General features: G+C 34.4%; 1 protein-coding gene across 5 annotated transcripts in view; it reads left to right on the plus strand.

Annotated features, from left to right (window-relative positions):
- The window catches only part of TET2 (tet methylcytosine dioxygenase 2), a 123,802-nt gene that overhangs the window by 89,965 nt on the left and 7,465 nt on the right, over window positions 1-26,372 (plus strand). For all 5 annotated transcript variants that reach the window (XM_032461105.1, XM_032461094.1, XM_006184616.2 and 2 more), the window contains 3 exons: window positions 10,875-11,025; window positions 12,958-13,047; window positions 24,137-24,274. In XM_032461105.1, the coding sequence (XP_032316996.1) occupies window positions 10,875-11,025; window positions 12,958-13,047; window positions 24,137-24,274 (379 nt within the window). The remainder of the gene's footprint in view (window positions 1-10,874; window positions 11,026-12,957; window positions 13,048-24,136; window positions 24,275-26,372) is intronic.

A 26,372-nucleotide genomic window follows, 5' to 3' on the forward strand; every position in this document is an offset into this window, starting at 1 on the left:
TATTCCATATATTCCCCCACCCCTACTTCCTACTCCCACCAATGTTTTAAAGCAAAACACAGATACTGTATCATCTCCCCTGTGTTCACTTCAGTGTGTATCTATAACAGACAATGTCACCATGACTAGGTTTTATTTAAAAGGTCCTTATCATTTATCTCAAATTTGGCACTGGTTTTTATTTTCATCTTTTAATGGTTATTTAATTGAAGTATAGTTGATTTATAATATGTTCATTTCTGGTGTATAGCAGAGTGATTCACTTATATACATTCCTTTTCATATTCTTCCTCATTGGATGTTACTACAAGATATTGAATATAGTTCCCTGTGCTGTACAGTAGGTCCTTGTTGCTTATCTATTTTATATATAGTAGTTAGTATCTACAAATTCTGAACTCCCAATTTATCCCTCCCCACCCTGTTGCCCTCACCTTGTAACCATAAGTTTGTTTTCTATGTCTGTGAATCAGTCTGTTTTGTAAATAAGGTCGTGTCCCCTTTTTTCTTTTTCTTTATTTCAGATTCCATATATAAGTGATATCATATGGTATTTTTCTCTTTCTGGCTTACTTAGTATGATGATCTCCAGGTCCATCCATGTTGCTGCAAATGGCATGATTTTATTCTTTATGGCTGAGTAGTATTCCATTGTGTGTATGATGTACAACTTCTTTATCCAGTCATCTGTCAATGGACATTTAGGTTGTTTCCATGTCTTAGTTTTTGTCAATAGTTCTCCTGTGAACATTGGGGTACATGTATCTCTTTTCTTGTGGTTTGATGACTAGAGAAGTTCCTTTAACATTTGTTGTAAAGCTGGTTTGGTGGTGGTGAATTCTTTTAGCTTTTGTTTATTTGTGAAGCTTTTAATTTCTCCATCAAATATGAATGAGACCCTTGATGAAGTATTCTTGGTTGTAAATTTTTCCCTTTCATAACTTCAAATATATCATGCCACTCCCTTCTGGCCTGTAGAATTTCTGCTGAAAAATCAGCTGATAACCTTATGGGAGTTCGTTTGTGTATTATTTGTTGCTTTTCTCTTGCTGATTTTAGTATTTTCTCCTTATCCTTAATTTTTTGTCAATTTGATGACTATGTGCCTTGGTGTGTTCCTCTTTGGTTTGATCTCTGTGTTTCCTGGACTTGGATGACTGTTTCCATTCCCAAGCTAGGGAAGTTTTCAGTTATTTTCTCTTCAAATATTTTCTCAGGTCCTTTCTCTATTCACTTTCTGGGACCCCTATAATGTGAATATTAGTGCACTTAATGTTGTCCCAGAGTTCTCTTAAATTATCCTCATTTCTTTTCATTCTTTTTTCTGTTTTGCAGTAGTGATTTCCACTAATCTGTCCTCTAGCTCACTAATCCATTCGTCTGCCTCATTTGCCCTATTCTTGGTTCCTTCTAGTATTATTCATTTCAGTAATTTTATTCTTCAACTCTGGGTATTCTTTATATTTTCCAACTCTTTGCTTAAAACTCCCCCTCTGCATCTGTACTCCTTCTGAGTTCTCTGAACATCTTCATCATTACACTAAATTTTTTCTTGGATAGATTGTCTATCTCCTCACTACTTGTTTCTTCTGAATTATCTTGTGCCTTGGCCTGGAAGATACTCCTCTGCTACCTCATATTATCTGTCTTTCTATTTGTAATTTTAGGTAGGTTAGCTATGTTTCTCAACCTCGGAGAAGTGGCCCTCTGTGGGTGTAGTCGTATGTGTCCCAGCAGTACACGCCTCTCTTGGCACCCAAGGGCCAGGGTCCAGCTGTCCTGGGGTAGAGTCTGGCTTGCATTTGTGGATTCCTTCCACAGGATTTGGGATTATTGTTTTCTTACTTCTGGCATCTGCCCCCTGGTGGATGAGGCTGGACTAGAGGCTTTTGCAAGTTTCCTGGCAGGAGGAGCCTTTCCCTCCTACTGCTGAGTGGAGCTTCATCCTGGTCCTCTGGTGGGCAGGGCCCTGTCTAGAGGAACAGGAAGTGTGAGGAAGTCTGCTAATGGGTAGGTCTGCATTCCCACCCAGTGTTTTGTTTGGCCTGAGGCTTCCTAGCCCTTAGGCCTACAGGCTGTTGGGTGGGGCTTGGGGGCTAATGACCTAAGCAAGATGTCAGCCTCCAGGAAAGCTTATGTAGATAAACACTCCCCAAATGCCAGCCACCAGCTTTTATGTCCCCAGGGTGAACCATAGCCGCCCCCTACCTCTCCTGGGTACCTTCCAAAACCAGCAGGCAGGTATGGCCCAGGTTCCTATGAGACCACTGCCTCTGCCCTTGGACCCGGCATGAGCAAGATTCTACGTGTGCTTCACAAGAGAAAGAAATCTGTTTCCCGTCGTCCTGTGGGGCTCCTGGAGTTCAGCCTCGCTGACCTTCAAAACCAGATGTCTTGGGGGTCTCCTCCTCCCAATGCTGGATCCCTGGGCTGGGGAGGCTGACATGGGGCTCAGAGCTCTCACTCCTCTCACTTAATTATTCTTCAGCTTGTGAGTCGCCCGCCTGAGGGGTATGGGGCCCAATTGTATTGCGAGCACGCCCCTCCTACCGTCCTGCTGTGGTTCCCTCATTGTTTCCAGTTGAAGATCTGTTTTTGCTAGGTTCCAGTCTTTTTTCTGATGGTTGTTCAGCAGTCAGTTGTGGTTTTGTTGTAGTTGCAAGGAGAGACAAGCTCGTGGCCCTACTACTCTGCCATCTTGACTGGAAATCCTGGTAGTGATTTTTAAATATCATTTAATGTTCAGACCATATTCTAATTCCCTAATTGGATCTTGTTTCTAAAACAAACAAACAAAAAAAGACCACCACCAACAACAAAACCCAAAACAAAAGTAAAAGGATATTGAGAAAAAGAAAGTCCATACCTTGCATTTGATTGAGGCTTTTGAGTAGAAGCTTTGAGTAGGTCCCACCCAGTTCATGCCTATTGTCTAGCATAATTATTGACAGAATTTCCTTTAATTCTCAAAAAGTGTCCCAGTTTGGAAGATAAAGTATATGATTCACAAGCTTTTTATTTTATAATAGTTTCCCTTCTCTTTTTTATGAATTTATTTGTTAAGGAGACTATGATTTGCTTTGTAAGATTTCCCACATTCTGGATTTGGCTGTGCACAGTTGTTTAACTTCCTCTATCACCAATATCTTCTGTACATTGGTAATTAGAGACTTATGAAGTATATATTATCCATGTGTACATACATACTTAAATGGTGATAAAATGTATATATACTTCATAAGTGGCAAAAGACTTCATAAGTGGTGATGAAATCAGCTTAGTTCTTCAGATCCATGAGGAGGGACATAATAGCTGCTTTGTTCCATTTATAGTAATGTTAAGAGTGTTCAATTCAGGAGTCATTAGCTTGATCCATCCATCATAAAGTTTCCCAGAAAACTTTTACCTAATGGCTTAGCACATCCATCGATGATTATCGCCCTTTTGCATTATTTTATGAGAGTTTGCAAATTAATAATTTTCTCATTTTTATTGTTGTATAAGTTTATCTATTATATATTTAAATTTATTTAGCTAGTTTTTCTATACTTGCATTAAGTTTGAATAGCTGATCTAATTTTTAGCTTAAATTTTTTTTAACAGTTAGAAATCCATATGGTAACTCAGAGGTAGAGTGTTTTAATATATTTTTATTGAAGTATAGTCAGTGTACAGTGTTATGTCAAATTCTGGTGTACAGCATAATTCTTGAGTCATACATGAACATACATCTATTCATTTTCATATTCTTTTCTACAATAGGTTACTACAAGATATTGAATATAGTTCCCTGTGCTATATAGTATAAACTTGTTATCTATTTTATGTATATTAGTATCTGCAAATCTAGAACTCCCAACTTATCCCTTCCTGCCCTTCCCCCCCCTTGTAACCGTAAGTTTGTTTTCTATGTCTGTGAATCTGTTTCTGTTTTGTAGATAAGTTTGTCTTTTTTTTTTTTTAAGATTCCACATATAAGTGATATCACATAGTATTTTTCTTTCTCTTTCTGGCTTAACTTCACTTAGAATGACTTTCTCCAGGCCCATCCATGTTGCTGCAAATGGCATTATTTTATTAATTTTATGGCTGAGTAGTATTCCATTGTATAAATATACCACAGCTTCTTTATCCAGTCATTTGTCGATGGACATTTAGGTTGTTTCCATGTCTTGGCTATTGTAAATAGTGCTGCTCTGAACATTGGGGTGCATGTGTCTTTTGAATTAAGATTCCCTCTGGATATAGGCCCAGAAGTGGGATTGTTGGATCATATGGTAAGTCTGTTTTTAGTCTTTTGAGGAATCTCCATACTGTTTTCCATAATAGCTGCACCAAACTACATTCTTACCAGCAGTGTAGGAAGGTTCCCTTTTCTCTACAGCCTCTCCAGCATTTATTGTTTGTGGACTTTTGAATGATGGCCATTCTGACTGGTGTGAGGTGAGAATATTTTTAAAAATCTGTTGTATAGGTGAATATTTTTAGTATAATTTCTCTAATTCATTATTTAACCATTAGCCAAATTCTCAGCCATGTTAAAATGAGGCTGCAATATGAAAATTCTAACAATATTTGAAAGTCCCCTATAGAAATAAAAGTGCCTTTTGGTAGCCAATTCATGTAGGAAATCATCTTGAAGTTACTTTGTTATGCAGGGATTTAAAATTTTTTTTCTAGATATAATACACATATCATAAAATTCACCCTTTTATAGTATATAGTGCAGTGGGTAAGTATATTCACAGAGTTGCACAACGTTTTCATCACTCCCAGAAGGAAACTTCATAGTCATTAGGCAGTCACTTTCCTTTCTCCTCCCCTCGTAAGTGGCAACCACCAATCTTTCTGTCTCTATAGATTGCTTCTTCTGGACATTTCATATTAATGGAATCATACAACGTTTAACCTGTCTTGTCTGGCCTCTTTCAGTTCTCTTGGATATATATCTAGGAGTGACATTGTTAGTCAGATGGTAACTATGTTTAACTTTTTGCGGAACTGCCAAACTGTTTTCCAGAGAAGCTGTAACATTTTTCATTCCTACCAGTGATAGATGGAGATCCTGATGTCTCCACATTCTCACCAAAACTAGTTGTCTGCCTTTTTTATTATCGTCCTTCCAGTGGGTATAATGTGTATCTTGTGGTTTTGATTTTGCTTTTCTGTAATGAGTAAATGTTAGGCATTATGTCATGTACTACTAGCTATTCATATATCTTCTTTGAAGAAATCCTTACTTAAATGTTTGCTCATTTTTAAAGTATGTTAGTTGTTTTTTGAGTTGTAAGAGTTATTTATATATTATGGATACTAGAACTTATCAGATATATGGTTTACAGACATTTGGTTTATAGACATTTTCTTTTATTCTGTAGGTTGTCTCTCCATTTGATGATACCCTTGAAACAAAAGTTTTCAATTTTGATGAAATCAAGTTGATCTATCTTTTTGATTGACTATACTTTTAGTGTTATATCTAAGAAATCATTGCCTAATCCAATGGTTTGGAAGATTTACACAGTGATTTTTACCCCTACTCCCAAGTATTTATTATAGTTTTAGGTCTTAAATTTCAGTCTTTGATCACTGTTGTCCCAGGACTATTTTGTTAGAGAGACTATTTTTTCCACATTGAATGTTCTTGTCATCCTTGTTGAAAATTAATTGACAAAGATGTACGAGTCATTTCAGGACATATCTATCCTTATGCCAATACTACATGGTGTTGATTACTGTAGTTGTGGTAAGTTTTGAAATTGGGATGTGTAAGTCAGTCCTCCAACTGTTTTTCTTTTACAAGATTGTTTCAGCTACTCTGGGTCCTTTTCATGTCCCTGTGAATTTTAGGATCACCTTATCAATTTCCCCAGCTGGGATTCTGACAGAGGTTCTGTTGAATCAGTCAATCAGTTAGGAAATATTGACATCTTAATATTCAGTCTTCCAATTTATTAACACAGGGTGTCTTTACATTTCTTTAGGTTTTTAATTTCTTTCAATGATGTTTTCTAGTTTTCAGTGTACAAGTCCTATACTACTTTTGTCAAATTTCTTAGTATTTTATTTTTCATGCTGTTTTAAGTGGGTTTATTTTTATTTCATTTTTGGATTGTTCATTACTAGCATATATTTACACAGTTGGTTTTTATGTATTAATCTTGTATCCTACAAACTTATTTAACTAGTTTATTAGTGTTAAATTTTTTTGGTGGATTTCTACATACAAAATCATGTCATCTACAAGTAGTTCAATTTCTTCCTTCCCAATCTGTGTGTCCTTATTTTTTTTTTTCTTTTGCGTAACTTCCCTGGCTAGAATCTACAGTAGATACTGAGCAGAATTGGCAAGAGCAAACATCTGTCCTGTCCCTGATTTTAGGGGGAAAACTTTCAGTTTTTCAGCATTAAGCATGATGCTAAATGTAGGGTTTCTTGTAAATGCTCCTTGTCTGGTTGAAGAAGACATTTTCTGTTCCTTGGTTGAGTATCTTTATCATGAAAGGGTGCTTGATTTTTTTCAAATGCTTTTTCTGCATCTAATAAGATGATTGTGTGCTTCTTGGCCCTTATTGTGTTAGCATGGTGTATCATATTGATTGACTTTTGTATATGGGACCAGCATTGCATTTCTGGATAAATCTTACTCGACCATAGTGTATACCTTTTTCTATATGTTGCTGAATTCCATTTGCTAGTATATTATTGAAGACTTTTTCATCTACATTGATAAGGGATATTGGTCTAGAATTTTACTGTAGTATCTTTGTTTTTGGTTTCAGGATAATGGCCTTATGGAATGCATTGAGAAGGGTTCCCTGTTCTATTTTTGAGGAGAATTTGTAAAGGATTGGGGCTAATTTAAATGTTCATTAGAATTCACCAGCAAAATCATTTACTCCTGGGCTTATCTTTGTAGGAAGTTTTTTGATTACTGTTTAAGTCTTTTTACTTGTAATATGTCAGATTGTCAGTTTCAGTTAATTTGTGCTTTCTAGGAATTTGTCCATTTCATATAATTTATATAACTTGTTGATACCATTTTTTATAGTATTCCCTTATAATGCTTTTCATAAGGTCATTAGTAATGTCCTCTTTTTCACTTCTAATTTTAAATACTTTGAGTCTCTTCTCTTTTTCGGGATCAGTCTAATTAGTTTTGTCCAAGACCCCAGGCAGCCAGTGTTCAATAACTGTCCCTGACTATTTTCAACAAATACTTCCAGTGGGGAAAATGCTATACACAATAGGTGAACTCCCAGTGAAATCAGAAAATCAGATGAAGAAAGCCTTACTCGTGGGGTCTTCTAGGGAACTACCAAACAGGTAAAATATGGACACTTCCTGGGAATGGGGCTTTGGAGGGTATCTAACCTAAACCCTCCAGTGGTTGCCAGCCTACTGATGTTCATCCTAAATGTGGGCTGTTGGTTTTCAAGGCTGTTGCAGAGTTCTGGGGACACTAGGAACAGGGCAAGTTAAAGCACTGTAAAGCTTAGTTTCTTACCAAAAGTTCACTGCTTTTCTTGAATAAATGCTTCCTGGAATGCTGCAAGCCTTTTTATCAATTTTCAGATTTCTGAAAAGTTGATCTTGACAATATTTACCAGGATTCTTATTGCTTTTATGGAGGAGAGAATTTTCAGAGATCCTTATTTTGCCATTTTTGCTAACATCTATAAAATCATAATTTCTAATTGTAACATTCCTTCTGCATTTATTAGATGAAATTCCTTAAAGAATTTTCCTTATCAACTGTTGGTTACCATTAAATATAGTTTGTAAACAAATGACAGAATAATGCATGGTAAGTATCTTTAATTGTGAAATTTCAAAATAGTGATTTGGTGCCTTAGTAACCATCCAAAAATAATCAGTTAGCTTATTCTTTCTTTTTGCTATCATTAAAAAAAAAAGTGATGGATTTTAATCTATATTCATTTCAGTGAGAAATGATACTTAGAGATCACAGTCTGTGTCCAGATGTTCTCATTGCTACAAAGATACTGTTACTTTAAGGTGTTTTCTAGTGGGCAGACATAGGAAGTAATTTTTTTTTAGAAAGAAAATTTGAAGCTTTTTAAATCATTATCATGAGTTCATATGTTTTATTTCCTATTCATAGGATTATAGGATATTTACTTTTACGCTGAAATTCTTGTTGACATTAACAGTAATTTTTCATGTCACAATGTCCATAAGTAACTTCAAAATAATATCATTACTACTAAGACTACTGATGTTCAGTGAGATCAGGAGAGCAATTCATAAGCAAAATGAGAATTTAGCAAAGAGACAGAAAATACCAAACAAATTAGGGGGTTGAAGAATATAAATAAGCTGAAAAATTCACTAGAGGGATTCAACAGCAGACTACATCAAGTGGAAAAAAGGACTGGTGTACAACTCAAAGATAGGGCAGTGGAACTCATTCAAGAAGAGGAACAAAAAGGAAAAAGAATAAAAAAGAGTGAAGTTAGTTTGAAGGATTTATCGAACACCATAAGAGGACCAACATATACATTATAGGGGTCCTAAAAGGAGAAGAAAGAAAAAGGGATAGAAAGCTTACTCAAGAAATAATGGCTGAAAAATATCTTAAGACAAACATACCAACACTTCTAGGATGCAGCAAACCAGTTCTAAGAGGAAACCACATAGTGGTAAATACCTACGTTAAGAGAAAAGAATGCTCTCTCTTAAACAACCTAACTTCACACCTCAAGGAACCTGACAAAGAACAAACTAAGCAAAAAAAAAAAAAAAAGAATGAAACTGAGAACATTTTTTTTGTAAAATATAAACAAAACAGGCAAACCTTTAGCTACACTTACCAGAAAAAGAGAGAAAAGAAATAAAATTACAAATGAAAGGAAAGGTGTAACAACTGATACCACATAAATACAAATACTATGAATAATTATACACCAACAACCTAGAAGAAATAGATAAATTCCTAGAAACGTACAGCTTACCAAGGCTGTCATGAAGAAATAGAAAATATGAACAGACCAACTGCTAGTAAGGAGATTGAATCAGTAATCAAAAACCTCACAAAAAAGTTCATGACCAGGTGGCTTCAACAGTGAATTCTACCAAACAGTTAAGATGAATTACTACCAGTCCTTCTCAAACTCTTCCAAAGAATTGAAGAGAAAGGATCACTTCCAAACTCATTTTATGAGGCCAGCGTTACTCCAATTAAAAAAAAAAAATCAGACAAGGACACTACAAGAAAAGAAAATTACCAGCCAGTATTTCTGATGAACATAGCATTCTTTACAGTACCTAAGATGTGGAGACAACCTAAGTGTCCATCAATGGATGAATGGATAAAGTTGTGGCATGTGTACACACACACACAGAGGAATGTCATTCAGCTTTTGAAAAAGAAAATTCTCCCATTTTCAACAATATGGATAAACCTGGAGGGTATTATGCTAAATGATATAAACCAGATAGAGAAAGGCAAATACTGCATGGTATCACTCATACCTGGAATCAAAACCAACCAAAAGTCAAACTCATGAAAGAGTAGAAAAATATTTGTGAGAGGCTGGGGGGAACGGGTGAGGGAAATAGGGAGAAGTTAATAAAAGAGTATAATCTTTCAGTTATAAAATGAGTACGATCTGAGGATCTAATGTATAACATGGTGACTATGGTTGATGACACCTCACTGTGTAATTGAAATTTGCTGAAAGAGTAGAACTTAATGTTCTTTGCAAGAAAGAAAAGATAAATATGTGAGGTGGTGATGTGTTAATTAACTTGATGGGAAAATCCTTTCATAATTTATGCTTATATCAGATCATCACATTGTTTACTTTAAATAAATATTTTATTTGTCAATTATACCTCAATAAATCTGGAAAAAATACTTACTGAATATAATTTTCTTAGTAAGGTATTTTATCTGGGTTTGTTTTTGGTTTCTTTGCTTTTGTCTGCTTATTGCCCTTAGGATATAACTGATTTGGGCCATAAAGTCGTAACACTGTGTTTTAGCCAAAAGCTAGAAAGCACTCAAATGCTCATCAATGATGGAATGCTTAATTTGTGGCATATTCATACAATAAAAAACTATGCTTAGTGAATAAATACATTAATAAAGTACAGCTACGTGCAACATTGTGGATGGATATGCCAAACAGTGCTGAAGAAAAGCAAGGCACAGGCTTATACCAGTTAATCGCATGTAAGTGGTATGTATGTTATGTATTTGTGTGTGTGTGTATATAGTTTTGCCTGTTTTTATGTAGCATACCATATAGTATTAAAATACTCAAAACTATGTATATATATATATATCTGTATATGTGTACTATACATGGTATAAAAATAGGAAAAACTATATACACACATACATATATGTACACATAGCTGTAGTATACAAGTAGGCAAATCTATATATATATACACATACATATACACACGATATTCAGAGTAGGTATATAGTATATACTTTAGTTTTGCCTATTTTTATACTATATAATCTATTTCAATAGAAGTTACTGTCAGAGGGGCAATACCTGGAAGGAAATATAAGATGGGAATCTGGGGTGCAAGTATTTATGTTTTGTTTCTTAGTTTGAATGCTATTCAGGTATGTTTCACTTGTGAGCACTTGCAGGCTATAAAATTCTGTGTACTTTTCTGTGTGTGTATTATACTACAGTGAAAACTTTGTTTAAATTGTGTTTTAAAATCAGTTGAAATAGTTTTTTTCTGATGTGATTGTGGCACAGCTTAATATATAGTTAAACTTTTAAGACTAATTTGCACTCGTTTTTGAAAGCAGACACCCAGCCTGTGAGATCGATAGCCTAGGCAATGCTGTCCATAGTCACGAACTTGGTTCTTTGATTTCTCAGAAGAACCTGTGCCTGCCAGGGGCTGGACCCAGAGACCTGTGGTGCCTCCTTTTCTTTTGGTTGTTCATGGAGCATGTACTACAATGGATGTAAGTTTGCCAGAAGCAAGATCCCAAGAAAATTTAAGCTGCTTGGGGATGACCCAAAAGAGGTTTGTTTACTTCCTGATGTATAATTTGTTTCTTTTTCATGGAGAATTGACGAGCACAGATGAAGTGAACAATATGATATAACTCTGTTAAACTCTTGTTAACAGAGAGAATTTCATCTCAGAGATGAACCAGCAAAATTTTGGCTAAATTATAGACGCACATAACAATTTCATGAGATTAGCATGATAACAACCATGGGATACCAAAGTAATAAAGTTTGAGCAGCATAAACTCTTTATACCTATGGCCTTTCCTCTTCATTCTTTATCATTAATGTTAATTCTAGAGTTTCACATAGCTGTCCCTTCAATATTAAAACTAAATGTTAAAACCTTGGTGTTAAAACTTTCATCTTTTGAACCTGAATTATAGAAGTCATGTTCATGACTGCCGCATTTATAAAAGACCATTTCTAGTCATCCTTTTCACACCATGAGGTTAGATGGTTTAATGTTACTATAATGAATGCATTCAAGTAACTAAAACATTTAGATTTTCATATAAAGGTATCGTTGAAATAAATAGTCACTGGTTTTTGTCCTTTCTCATTTAAGTCACTGGTTTTTGTCCTTTCTCTAAGATAAATATTTCTCAAAATATAACTTGCGGATTGGTATCAAATTTAATAAGTTTAGGGTAGTATGTATTCTAGAGTATGCTAATTTTGGATAATCAGAAAACCTCAGTATATTTAGCATTTAAATATGGTCAAATTTTTAGTGAATCTATATAGCTTATAATTTCTTTCAAGTTTTAAATGCAATTGAAATATAGTTATACTGTGGATATAATAATAATTAAATGTCCCTCTAATTGAACAAAACTGTTAACCTTAGTATTTGTGACTATAATAATAAGCAGTTTAATAAAGTGCAAAAGTTCAAGTCATGATATAATTTTTATAGGAGCATAATATTTTAATAAACTGTATTAATGTACTAGATGTCCTCTTTTCATAAGAAAAAGCCCCAAATATGCAATAAACCTAATAGCAATTTTGCATGCTGTGCTCCACTTTAGTTTTTCACACTGGAGAGATTTTTTTCACCACTACTTCATAAATGTTTATCACTCTAACCAGGTTTCATGTAAACCAAATCTGGGGGATGGCTGGTGACATCTCCCTCAGTTAGGTAGTAGGGCGCCACTCAGAAACCTCCTCATCTTCTAAAATGCAAATATGTGTATCTCTGCCAGCTGGTTACGACTCCCGAGGATTTTAGAGAGCTATCACTGTGAAATGAGCACGTCTAAGTATGAATGGACCAACCAAGTATTGTCTACCATTTTAAAAAAACATATTGCTTGAAAAATCTGTTCTTCAGTTGGGAGGAGGGAGTGTAACTGAACATTTCTCCTTTCAAGTAAACTTTACAGTTTTTCATATATACCACCTTATAGTTCTGAGAGTTTTGTTCATATTTGAATCACCTGGTAACTTTTAGTTGCTCTATGGAGAGATCATTTCAAATTTTGAAATGTTATTTTTATAAACATTTAAAAATATAAAGATTGGAAATAGGAAATTAAACCAAACAAATCCTTTCAGTAGCTCATCTTCCTTGGCCACTAATTAGGCAGTAGAGAATGTGACCCTTTAAAGACTGTCTGACTTCATTCTCCTAACCCTGCTACCAGCAGAGGCTTATATTTATAAAATGCGAAATATCTGCATGCAAAGTAGAAAATTGATTAATCTTAAGAAAATATCAAAGAGCTCGATATTTAACAACACATACAAAAATAGGTAATACATGGTCTATACTTTCCACTTAGAAATAGTCATGTTAAGATGCTTTAGTTTTTTAATAAGAGACGCTGTGTCTTGTGATTTGGATCTAATACATAGGGGGGTGAGGAATCTAACTGATAGCCTCTTTCATGAAGAATGGATTTAGAATTTAATATGGAGGGTTATTCATTTTATACAGGAAGAGAAACTGGAGTCTCATTTACAAAACCTGTCCACTCTTATGGCACCAACATACAAGAAGCTTGCACCCGATGCATATAATAACCAGGTAAGTGTAAATAGTTATTGACAATGACTGGAACACTTACTCACTGTTGCTGACCTACCTATCTACTTCCAAACATATTTTTGAAGCAATGATTTTCCTTTACTTTTCTAATTTTTTCTTTTCCTAACTGTTGAAGCCATTGCAATGTTCTGTTTCTGGTATATAAAAACTACACCATTTGAAAGAGCATGTTGTTGGTCTTCTAATCTGTAAAAGTAATGAGCTTTTAAGACTCACAAGCTGTTTTATCTAGTAATCTTGTTCTCAAATGGATAATTTTGTCTCTGTAAGCAGACTTTAGTGATTAATTAAAATTAGATGGCTCAAACTATTGGTTCTAACCACCTGTTAACTGTTTTCACAGCAAGTCTATACATTCAAAGCTATGGGTGTGCTACTTGCTAAGTGTACATACATGTGTCCAGATGTGTCAGATTTTGCTAGATGTTTATTTTTTTCTTTTGGCCTTGGCTTCATGAACCAAGCCAAACTTCTTTTTTTTCTATTTTGTAAGTGTGTGCTAGGCAGTATCTATATGGAAGGCTAAGTGATTTGTTCTTAAATGCTTATGAAGGAGGCAGAAGACTGAAGTCTTCCCTGTTTCAAAAGCCCTAAATGAGAGCCTGTTCTAAATCACTGTGTTTAGTCACTGTGGACAGTAAGATGAGCAGTGTGGGTTCTATGTCTTTAAAAAATTCCTCCTCTAGAGGAGATGTAGGGATGTAAAATACAAGATGTAGGGACGTAAAATACCAATTATAGAAAAATAACAGCCGAGGTAGAGGTTTGCACACATTTCTGAAGGAATGAAAAGGCTTTCCCTGAAAGTAGGGGTATAAAGTCACAAATGGCCTTGGAGGCCATGTAAAGATCTTTGAACTTTTTCCTGTAAGTAAGAGACCTACCACCATTGGGGTGTTCTAAGTGTATACTAGGGGTGGGGAAGGGCGAAGTGATTTCACTTAAAAAAGTCACTCAAGCCAAACAAATGAAATACAGCATAGATAGCTTCGATTAGTGGAAGATTCAGTGAGAGAAGCAGGCTATTACAGTCACTGGGCAAGAGATGTGAAGGTCCTAATTTAAAGAAATGGCAGTAATGATTGATAGAGAAAATGAAATAAATATATAAAATATTTGAGGTAGAATTTATAGAACTTAGTGACTAGCTGGATTTAAGGATAAGAAAAAGATAATTTGAAGATCCACCAAATTTCTGGCTTGAACAGATGGTTCTATGAGTTAGTACCAGGAATCAGTGAAGAAAAATAAGTTTGGGGGAGATAAGGGGAAGATGATAAATTTCATTTCAGAAATTTCATTTTGGCAAAGCTAGGTTTTACATACTTCTAGAATAATTAGAAGAAAAATCTAGTTTAGCACTGTGATTTGAAAGTTATCAAAATGCAGGAAGTAGCTGAATATGTAGAAGTGAATGCAGTTTTTCAGAATGGAGATTATTAAGAAGTGGCTAATGATTTTAACATTTAACATTTTAGGGGTGAGAGGAGGAAGAGAAACCAACGAAGGAAGCACTGGGATTGGAAGCAGTGGAGATGGAGAGGTTAAAGATTTAAGAGGAAGCGGGAGGATGATAGAAGGAAAGCTAGAGGTGATAAGGTATCCAGAGCAGAGTACACAGAGCAAGGGTACAGGGAAGTGTGGAGGGTAGTACATTTTGCAAACATTGTCATGTACTTAATAATGTTAAACCTTCTAAGGGGATTAGTTTACATAGCAGAGACAGACAGGGGACCAATTCTAATTAACAGTTTAACTATTCTTGTTTCCATTGTGAACTTTCCCCCCAAACCCCAATTCTTCTTTTTCTATTTTTTAGTGGGAGCAAGGGAGGAAATTTTAATAATGACAGTAGTCTGTTTATAAATTTTATGTTACAACTTACATTTTTAGAAATGTATGTGAATGTCTATGAAAATTATTTTAAATGCTGTCTTAATAACGATGAGATTAATACTGTTATTTTACAACCTTGCCTGTTTTAATCAGTGTCACAGAAAAGTATAAGGAATGGTATGGTACTGTTGTAAAATAATTCAGGGGTGACAAACACAATAAATCAGGCTATAAAAGAAAATGAATTGAGCCTATGTTGCTAGATTTCAAGTTTGGCCATTTTCTGTTGAATGAATTTTTTATAGGGGCTATTAATCAAAAGGTTTTAACTGGGGAAAGGGACAAAACAACAAGCATTGATATTCTTTTTACTCCATTGATTCTTATTATTGACTGTTTCATACAACAGTGATTTTCTAAGCTTTTATATTCTACTCTATTACTTTTTGTTTGGAATATTTTATGCATTTCCTGAACCTAGAATAACTAAAATATGAAGGTGCCCCAAATTTTAAGTTATAACAACATGATTAGATAAAATTCCTTAGATGTGTTTCAAAATTTATATATGAGTAAATGTGTATATGTACTAATGAATTAGCATAAAGTTTCAGTTAAGTGGGATGTTTAAGGTCTAGAGATCTGCTGTACAGTTGTACCTATAGTCAGCAATAATGTACATTTAAAAATTTGTTGTCTTATGTTCTTACCACAATAAAATTTAAATGCATATGTACATTTATACATTAAAAATAGATGTAATATTTATATAAACTAAATCAACTAATGGCTGAGAATGGATAAGGTATTTTTTATATTGCATTTTAGGTATTATTGGAAATGTTTATCCATATGCTTTAATGTGGTTTAGAGAAAAAAAAAAAAACAGCCATGTGATAGTTCTATACAGTATATGTAAAGCATCGAGGCTGTGGATGCTATCAAAATCTACCCTTTGGTCTTTGCCTCCTTCCCTCAACTAAATAGAATACCTTTATTTCTCATATATGAATGTTCTCCTTGCTTTATTCCTTGATTTCATAGTCTTAGTGCTAAAGCTAAGCTTCATTGGGCCTTCACGGCATTTCTTCTGTCAGCTCTATGGAATTAGAAAATAGGTTTTCTTAATTTAAATAATCCTTCATATCTATCCAGTAGATTCATTTCTTTTCTTATTTCTCTCCCTTTTCTATGCTCATCTTCCCATTAAACTTTAGGCCTGAATTAGCAGGCTCAAATCTCAAAATTGTGTGGTTTCGTCTTGTGTGGAGATGACATTTTAGACCAAGAGAACTTTCTATGACAGTGGAAATATTTTCTGCCTATACTATTCAGAATAGTAGTTACTAGCTACATGTGGCTCTTGAACACTTGATAACTGAGTTAATGAACTTTAATTTTAATTAATTTAAATTTAAATTGCCACTTGTGACTAGCAGCTGCCATACGGAACAGCACAGCTTTACACCATCAGAAAGCCATGCACTTAGAATTGTCTTCAGATGTAGAGATGAATTTCCAGTAATCCAGTCACAGACCCCTGCGTGGTATTTCTTATGAGATGGCATAAGGACCAACTAGACTTTGTATGTTTTTTATTCAAGGAACAGACTAAAGCTAACTAGAGCAGAGCATGGACTAAAAAGTCACAGACCAGTGTTTGTAGTTTGTGAGACAGAATGGTCATTTTCCTTTAGCCAGAGTTTTTTAAGCTTCAGTATACAAAAATGCTATGTGAACCCAATAATAAATAATATTCAAGCCATCAAAAACTTCTTTATGTTATGAGTTCAACTTCTAGCCATGATGGATTAACAGCTGCTGGATTTACTTTCACATATTAAAAAAAATAAGAAAAAATACATGAAACAAGTGTTTTTAGACACAGGACAATAAGAAGCACAAGATAGTAACACCAAAGAGAAAGGAAATAAAATAGATAAACTTACAAACATACTCCAGCTTACTTCCTAAAGAGCATATTAGGCTTCAAGGTAGAGAGGAGGAGCCTAAACAGACTCCAGGGTTATCTTTGTGTTAAGGAAACAAAGTTCAGAATTTGGGGAAGCCAAAGTGCTAGAATTCACAATTCAGAGTACCAGAGAGGAGAGCACTTCATTGAGAAGAGCTCTAGAGATCTGTAGAGGGTTCTGCTCAAATCTTCAGCTGAGGACTGAACAGTGCATGCATGTGAAGAGATTACCATGGCTGTGGAAAAAACTATCAAAAGGAACAGGCAGATAGGGGAGGGTATAGCTCAAGCAGTACAGCGCATGCTTAGCATGCATGAGGTCCTAGGTTCAATCCCCAGTACCTCCTCCAAATATAAATAAATAAACCCAATTACCTCCCTCTCATAAAACAGCAAAAAAAAAAAAAAAAAAAAAACCACAAAACGAAGGAACAGGCAGAATAATCCCTTGATTTTATACAGGACCTGGAACAGTTGTTAATACCATCCAGAAGGAAAAGAACTCCTAACATAAAAGAGATCAAGTAGAGTATTTAGAATCTCCTGGCTTTAGTAGCAGAAGTAAATTAGATTATTCTGGTTCCATCTAAAAATGTTTAAAATCAACACTTGAAAGTATCAAACTGATTCCAACTAAACATCTCAGTACAAAAACAACAAAAGGCCTCAAAAACAACAAGGTAAAATTTATAATGTCTAGCATTTCATCAAAAATTACCAGGAATACAAAGAAATTAGAAAATATGACCCATAATGAGGGGTGGTGGGGGTAAAGGGAGAAGCAATCAATGGAAATAGTTCCAGAAATGACATGTGATGAGGATGTAATAGACAAGGACATTAAAGTAGCCATAAATTTAAGATAACAGAGGAAAGTATGAACATGATTTTTTTAAAAAAGCTAAGAAGATATCAGACCCACACTGAACTTCTAGAAATGAAAAAATATATGATGTCTGGATAAAAAATACAATAGACAGAATTAACAGATTGGAGAAATTGGATATACAGCAACAGAAATGTCCCCAAGTGAAAGAAAGAAGAAAAATAAAACGAATAGCTCAAAAGACCTATGGCACAATATTATTACACTAATACATGTGTAAGTCCCAGAAGAAGGACAGAAAAATATTTTTATAATGGCCAATTTTTTTTTCCAAATTTGTTCAAAACAATAAACCCATAGATCCCAGAGGCTCAGCAAGCCCCAGAGAGAGGTGGGGTAGTGGGGAACATGAAAAAAAACTACATAAAGTCACCTTAAAATCAATTTGTTTACAGTGATAAAGAGAAAATGTGAAAAACAGATGGAGGAAAAAACATATTACATATAGGAAGAAAAATGATAATAAACACAGGAGACTATGGAAAGATGCAAGAGAGATAGAAGAGAAACATCTTTGAAGTACTGAAAGAAAAGAAAAAAAACTGTCAACCTAGAAATATATACTCAGTAAAAACAACTCTCAAAAGTGAAGGCAAAATACTTTTTTTCAGACATACAAAAGCTGAAATAGTTTACCACCAGCAGACTAACACTTCAAAAATCTTAAAGGAAGCCCTCTGATAGAAAGAAAATGATACCAGATAGAAATCTGGATTGATGATAAGGAATGAAAATGTCATGAATAGTACATATGCAAGTAAAAAGACTTTTTCCCTTATTTAAAATTTTTCTTTAAAAGATAATTTGCTGTTTAAAAAATATATATTAACAATGTAATTTAAGGTTTATAACATGTAGAAGTAGCACAGAGGCTGGGGGTTGGGCGTGTACTGCTCTAAGTTTCTTATATTATACATGGAGTGGTATAATATTACTTGTATGTAGATTGTCCAGTGCACTGTAAACCTTAAGCAAACAGCCACTTTAAAAGAGATAGGAATGGAATGAATCCCAAAACATTTTAAACAAAGAATATGGAATCAAAAGAAACATTAACAAATACAAAACAAATAACAAGATGGTATATTTAATCCCAACCATATAAAAACCACATTAAATGTAAATGTTTTTAACACTCCTAATTAAAAGGTAGAGTTTGTGTATTGAATAATCACACAGCTACAAAACAATTGTGATATTTTAAAAAGCAAGAACCAAGACATTTCATGTTAATGTCAATCAAAAGAAAGCTAGAGTGATATTAGTAGCCATGTAGATTTCATAGCAAAGAATGTAACATAAGGAGGATCATTTTATAATGATAAAAAGGTCAGCTCAGCAATCCTAACTATGCATCTAATAACAGAGCTTCAAATTTTATTAAAGAAAAACTGATAGAACTAAAAATAGAAACAAGTCCACAATTGCAGTCAGTTTTCAATACATCTCTCTCAATAACTGTTAGAACAAGTAGAGAGAAAATTAGTAAGGAGATAGAAGACTTGAACCACACTTAACCAACTTGATCTTATTAACTTGTATAGGACTCCCCAGGTGATGACAGAATAACATTATTTTCAAGTATACAAGGATGATTTACCAAGACAGTTTATATTCTGGGTCATAAAACAAGTATCTATAAATTTAAAAGCCTCAGAGTATGTTGTCTGACCACAATGAAATGAAATTAAAAATCTGTACCAAAAGGATACCTACAAAATCCCTAAATATCTGGAAACTGAACAACATATTTCTAAATGACCTATGGGCCAAAGAATAAATCACAAAGAAAATTAGAATGTAGTTCAAACTGAATGAAAATGAAGAAACTTGTGAGATGCAGCTTTAAAGCCTTGATTAGAGAGTGATTTGTAGCACTGAACATGTATAACAGAAAAATATAATCTCAACCATCTCTCGAGTATGCAGATCTACCCTACAAAACTTGGAAAAAGAGAGCAACTTTAGCCCTAAAAGACAGAAGGACAGAAAAGATAAAGGGGAAAACAGAAATCATTGAAATAGAATACAGAAAACAGAATATATCAGTGAAACAAAAGCTAGTACTTTGAATAATGATCAAGAAAAAAAAAAAGGCACAAATTGTCAGTATCAAGAATTAGAGATGAAACATCATTATAAATTGTACAGACAATAAAAGAATAGTAATAAAAACATAATTTAAACTTCATGCCAATAAAAAAATGACTTAGATGAAATGGGCAAAGTCCTTGAAAAGCACAAATTACCAAAGCTTACTAAAGAAAAATATAAATACCATGAATAGTACTGTATCTATTAAAGAAATTGAATTTGTAGTTAAAAACTTTCCCAAAAGGAAAACTCCAGAACCAGATGATTTCCCTTTAAAATTTTACCCATTATTTAAGAAAAAAAAAATTCAATGGAAACTCTTTTAGAAAATGGCAAAGGAGCAAACACTTCCCAACTCATAATATGGGACTGGAAATATCCTGATACTAGAATCAGATAAGGGCATTAAATAAAAAGAAAATAAAATCTAATTCTTTATAAATATTGATGTGAAAATTCTTAACAAAATTTTATCTAATTACATCCAACAATGTGTAAAAGGGATAATGCATCACAACCAAATGGAGTTTATTTCAATAATGGTTGATTCATTTAATGTTCAAAAATTAATCAATGTGTAAAGGAAATTGAAGAGGATTTAAAGAAATGGAAAGATATCTCATGCTCTTGAATTGGAAGAATTAATATTGTTAAAATGGCCATACTGCCCATGGCAATCTACAGATTTAATGCAATCCCTATCAAATTACCCAGGAGCTTTTTCACAGAACTAGAAAAAACAATCCTAAAATGTATATGGAATCACAAAAGACCCAGAAGTGCCAAAGCAATATTGAAGAAAAAGAATTGGGCTGGAGGCTTAACCCTCTCAGGCTTCAGACAATACTACAAAGCTACAGTAATCAAAACAGCGTGGTATTGGCACAAAAACCAGACATATGGCTCAGTAGAACAGAATAGAGAGCCTAGAAATAAGCCCACACACCTACAGTCAATTAATCTTTGACAAAGGAGGCAAGAATATACAATGGAGAAAAGACAGTCTTTTCAGCAAGTGGTGTTGGGAAAGCTGGACAGCCACATGTAAATCAATGAAGTTAGAACACTCTCACACCATACACAAAAATAAACTCAAAATGGATTAAAGACTTAAGATAGGACACCATAAACCTCCTAGAAGAGAACATAGGCAAGACAGTCTCTGACATAAATCTTAGCAATGTTCTCCTAGGGCAGTCTCTCAGGGCAACAGAAATAAAAGCAAAAACAAATAGGACCTAATCAAACTTATAAGTTTTTGCACAGCAAAAGAGACCATTAACAAAATGAAAAGACAATATATGAACTGCGAGAAAATATTTGCAATGATATGACTGACAAGGGCTTAATCTCCAGAATACATAAACAAGTCATACAACTTAATAACAAAAAAGCAAACAATCCAATCAAAAAATTGGCAGAAGACCCAAGTAGACATTTCTCCAAAGAAAACATACAGGTGGCCAGTAGGCACATGAAAAAATGCTCAGTATCGCTAATTCTCAGAGAAATGCAAGTCAAAACTACAGTGAGATATCACCTCACACCAGTCAGTATAGCCATCATAGAAAGTCCATAAACAATAAATACTGGACAGTGTGTGGAAAAAGGGAACCATCTTACACTGTTGGTGGGAATGTACTTTGGTGCGGCCACTACGGAAAACAGTATGGAGATTACATTAACAAAATTAAAATAGACTTATTCTATGATCTAGCAATCACACCCCTGGGCATATACCTGGAGAAGACTCTTAATTCAAAAAGATACATGCACCCCAGTGTTCATAGTAGCACTGTTTACAATAGCCAAGAAATGGAAGCAACTTAAATGTCCATCAACAGATAACTAACTGGATAAGAAGTTGGGGGAGATAGATAGGTAGATAGATAGGTAGGTAGGTATATGCATGCAATGGAATAGTACTTAGGTATATAAAAAAAAAAAAAAAAGATGCCATTTCCAGCAACATGGATGGTCCTAGAGATTATCATATAAAGTGAAGTAAGTCACAGAAAAATAAATATGATATCATGTATATGTGGAATATAAAAAATGATACAAATGATCTTATTACCAAAACAGAAGCAGACTCACAAACATAAAAAAAAAAAAAAAAAAAACAACTTATGGTTACCAAAGGGGAAGTAGGGGAGGATAAATTAGGAGTATGGGATTAACAGATACAAAATACCATATATAAAAGAGATAAACAAGGTCCTACTGTATGCACAGGAAATTATATTCAATATCTTGTACTAACCTATAATGAAAAATAATGTGAAAAAGAATATACATACACATATATAAATAACCTGCTTTACACCAGAAACTAACACAACTTCGTAAGCCAACTATACTTCAATTTTAAAAAACCAGTGTAATTCACCATATTAACCAACATATTAGAGAAAAATATGGTATCTCACTAAATAGATAAAAAGCATTTGACAAAATTTAACATCCATAGAAGGAACTTTCTCAGCCTGATGAAAGGCTTAGTTGAAAAACCTAAAGCTACTATCATACTTAATAGTGAAAGACTGAACACTTTACCCCTAAGATTGGGAAAAAGAAAAGTATGTATATTTTCACCACTTCTAGTTAACATTTTTTTAACTTCTAAAGTAGGTTTTATTATGTGTTAAAGATGCTCTCTGTGCCTATTTATAAACATACACTTAATATACAATTGTCATACAATAACAAAAAGAAATACTTTAAATTTTTTATCAAATGGATGTTTGCTTAATAAAATTCAAGGAAGGTTTTCAAGAATAGTTTTCATCTTTGGTCAGTAAGCTTTTTGTGGCATCCAAATTTTTTAATTGAGGTATAGTTGATTTACAATATTACATACGTTTCACGTGTACAACATAGTGATTCACACTGTTAAAGGTTATACTCCGTTTATTATAAAATGTTGGCTATATTCCCTGTGCTGTATAATATGTCCTGGTAGCTTATTGTATTTAACATCTAAATGGAAATTTTAGACAATGCAACAAGCAAGAAAAAGGAATAAAAAGGATACAGATTGAACAGTAAGAAATAAAAATGTCCTTATTTGCAGATAACATGTGTGTCTACATGGAAAGTCCCACAGAATCTACAAAAAAAACTCCTAGAATAAATGCTTTAGCAAAGTTGCAAAATACAAAAATCAATTATATTTCTATATACTAGCAATAAACAATTAAAAATTGAAATGAAAACCAATATCAATTAAAATAGCACCCAAAATATGAAATCCTTAGATATAAATTTGACAAAGATTTACAACACCTGTGCACTGAAAACTTTAAAACTCTGCTGAAAGAAATTATAAAAGACCTAAACAACTGGAGAGATATACCATGTTCATGGATCTCAAGACTAATCATTAAGAAGTTAATTTTCCCCAGATTAATCAATCTCACCAGGTATTCTGAAGGAATTGACAAGGTGATTCTAAAATATAGAGAGAAATGCAAATAACCTGTAATAGTCAAACATTTTTTTAAGGGCAGAATTTGAAGATTTATACTCCCTGATTTCAAGATTTACTACAAACCTACATTACTAGTAATCAAAACAGTTGATACTGGCATAAATACAATACATACACACACATCAGCACACCATTACATAACAAAATATTAGAATAGAGAGTCTGGAAATAGATTCAACATGGATTGTCAACTGCTTTTCAACAAAAGCAATTCAGTGGGGTAAGTATTATCTTTTTATCCAAAGGTGTTTGTTTGAACAGTTGGATATCCATATGGACAAAAATTAACTTAGACTCTTAATCTCACAACCTTTGTAAAAATTAACTCAAAATGGAACCATTTATATAAATTCTAGAATATGCAAACTGATTTATAGTGACAGAAAACAGATCAGTAGTTAACTACCTGGGAACAAAGCAGGAGGTGTGAACTATAAAGGAGTGTGATGAAACTTTGGGGAATGATGAATATGTACATCATTTTGATTGTGGCAATCGTTTCATGTATATATATATGTCAAAACTTATCAAATAGTACACTTTAAATATATGCGATTCAGTGTAAGTCAGTTATATCTGAATAACACTATAAAATAAAAACTCTGCTATGTCAGGGTACTTGCTCTGTTTTGAGTCATTCCATTGTGTTCTTGGAGATAAAATATAATACTAAGGAATCTTTTTGACCTGCTCAGTACACAGGACTTGTGCTTTTTTGTCACATGTGTGCCTAAGAATTTCAAATGCCTAAGTACTTCCCCACTCACACACACACACTTCTATTTTTCAGATTGAATATGAACACAGAGCACCAGAGTGCCGTCTGGGTCTGAAGGAAGGTCGTCCATTCTCAGGGGTCACTGCATGTTTGGACTTCTGTGCTCATGCCCACAGAGACTTGCACAACATGCAGAACGGCAGCACGTTGGTAAGTGTGCTGAGGATAGGTCAGCAGCATGTCCCGTTGTGGAGCAGAGGACTGGAAGTTAGCAGCAGTTCAAGGAATATGTTCTCTGCAGGTGTCACTGCACAACAGTGTTTTTGTGAATGAATTGCTATTGCAAGGTGACCTTATATGGCATAATTAGTACTCATCACAGGTTGGCATGGCACATTAGTGGAAAACAGTGTGGTCAAGCAACGTGAAAATCATGGAAATTCTTGGTGCTAACCTAAACTGGTAACTAAGCATTGCCAGCTACAATTAGATGCCCAAAAAAGTCTTTGAAAATTTAGTGTTCCATGTCTGGTAGGTCATAAGCAGTTAAGCAAAAAGCCATATACAAGCCAAAGTACCAATCCACCTTGCAAGAGAGAGGTGTGAATGAAAAATGGATCATCATTGTCACAGTACTAGTACAAAAGGTTCAAAGTGCAAAAGAACCCTTTGTAACTACACATTACAGTGGGTGAAAGGGATTGGGCCTTATAATTGTTGGCTATGGTAAGGGCAGGAAATAGATCCATGTTAGGAGGGGAGGAGTATTCCACATCAACAAAGCTCAGGGTGAGGCCCTGCACGTGGAGGGATGACCCAAAGTAGAGATAATGAAAAAGCTCAAGTGTAGAAACTGTAAATGAATCAACCCAATGAGTCATCAACATGGATACAGGGGTAGCTGAGGAAGATGACCAATGAGACTTAACGTGGAAAATAGAAAGCAGGCACTAAAGTTACATTCTAGGGTAGAAAAGCTCTCGGGGAGGTAGAAGGCAGTAGTGGAAGTAATTCGAGGAAGCTGGTGTGAAATTTTTGTTGAGAAGCAAAGGTACTGGTTTAATGGTCTAGAGCAGGGGTTAGAAAACTTTTCTATTAAAAGCTTTGCAAGCCCCAGAGGATCTCTGCCATATTTTTTGTTTGTGGTTTTTTCAATAAAAAGTTCTTTTAAAATGCAGAAACCATTCTTAGTTCACTGGCCATATAAAACAGGCTGAAGGGCTGGTTGGTCACAGACCCCACATGACTTCTGATCCAGGAGAACAAACACAAGGCTTACCATCCACAGTATCTAACATCATTGCTAATCATGCATTGAACACCTGCCCATCCTTTGGAGGCTATGCTCAATTCTGGGAAGTAGAAGAAATAAATAATAGCTGGAGCTATAGTAGGTCCTGAAGATAGCCAGGTTTCTCTCCAGCAAGGTGATGGAGAGTGGGCCGAGGATGAGAAAGAATTTTTAAATAAAGGGGAATTTGCCTGGTAGGTCACAGGTTCTGTGAGGTGAAACGGAAGCAGCGCTAGGTAAGCAGACGTGAGTAGGGATAAATGTATGTGGGAAAAGGTGACAAGCGCTCAGGGGCAAGGATTTGGGAAGATGTGTGTACAATGTATAACACTCATTTTAATACCATCTCATGTTAAACTTATTTATAGAGGTAAACCTAAAACAATCGTGACCACATTCCTTTCAAGAGTATCTTCCAATGATTTTGTATTACCTTGGGTTTTAAATAATCATGGTCACATTTTCTGTTAATTAAAAACCCTAAATACTAAAAACTAGTATTTTTAAAACCAACAAGTAATCTTTCATCAAGGCCAGTGTGGCCAACAAAAAAAAAGTACCATTAACTTATCAAAGCAGCAGAAGTAGCTTTTTTTTTCCTTTTCAGAAAAGAAATGAAAAGGGAAACACTGAGTTAGATTTCACAGAATACCCAGAAAGAAAGAAAAGAGACATAGAAACAGTGTTAAGTTACATATTACCTTTATCAATCAGATCTTCCATTTTACACTATTTAGATTTCACTTTGGTATCCTGTGGAAATTTCTTAGACACAGTGAAGGCAAGTTAGGTGTGAGGAAAGAGGTGAAATTTCTTTCTGTACAAAAGCATGAGATGAGGTGAATGTGATATTACCAAAAACAGAGGAAGTCATTGGGTAGAGGAAACTTTCAGCCTCTTTTGAAGAGGCTTCACATCGACCACATCTATTTTTTAAGTGTGAAAACTGGGAAATTGCTTCGCTTTGGTAAGAGTATCACTTCTTCCCTTAGTCCGAAATGTATGTGAGGAACAGAG

This window comes from Camelus ferus, chromosome 2, assembly GCF_009834535.1.
Source record: "Camelus ferus isolate YT-003-E chromosome 2, BCGSAC_Cfer_1.0, whole genome shotgun sequence".
NCBI lineage: Eukaryota > Metazoa > Chordata > Mammalia > Artiodactyla > Camelidae > Camelus > Camelus ferus.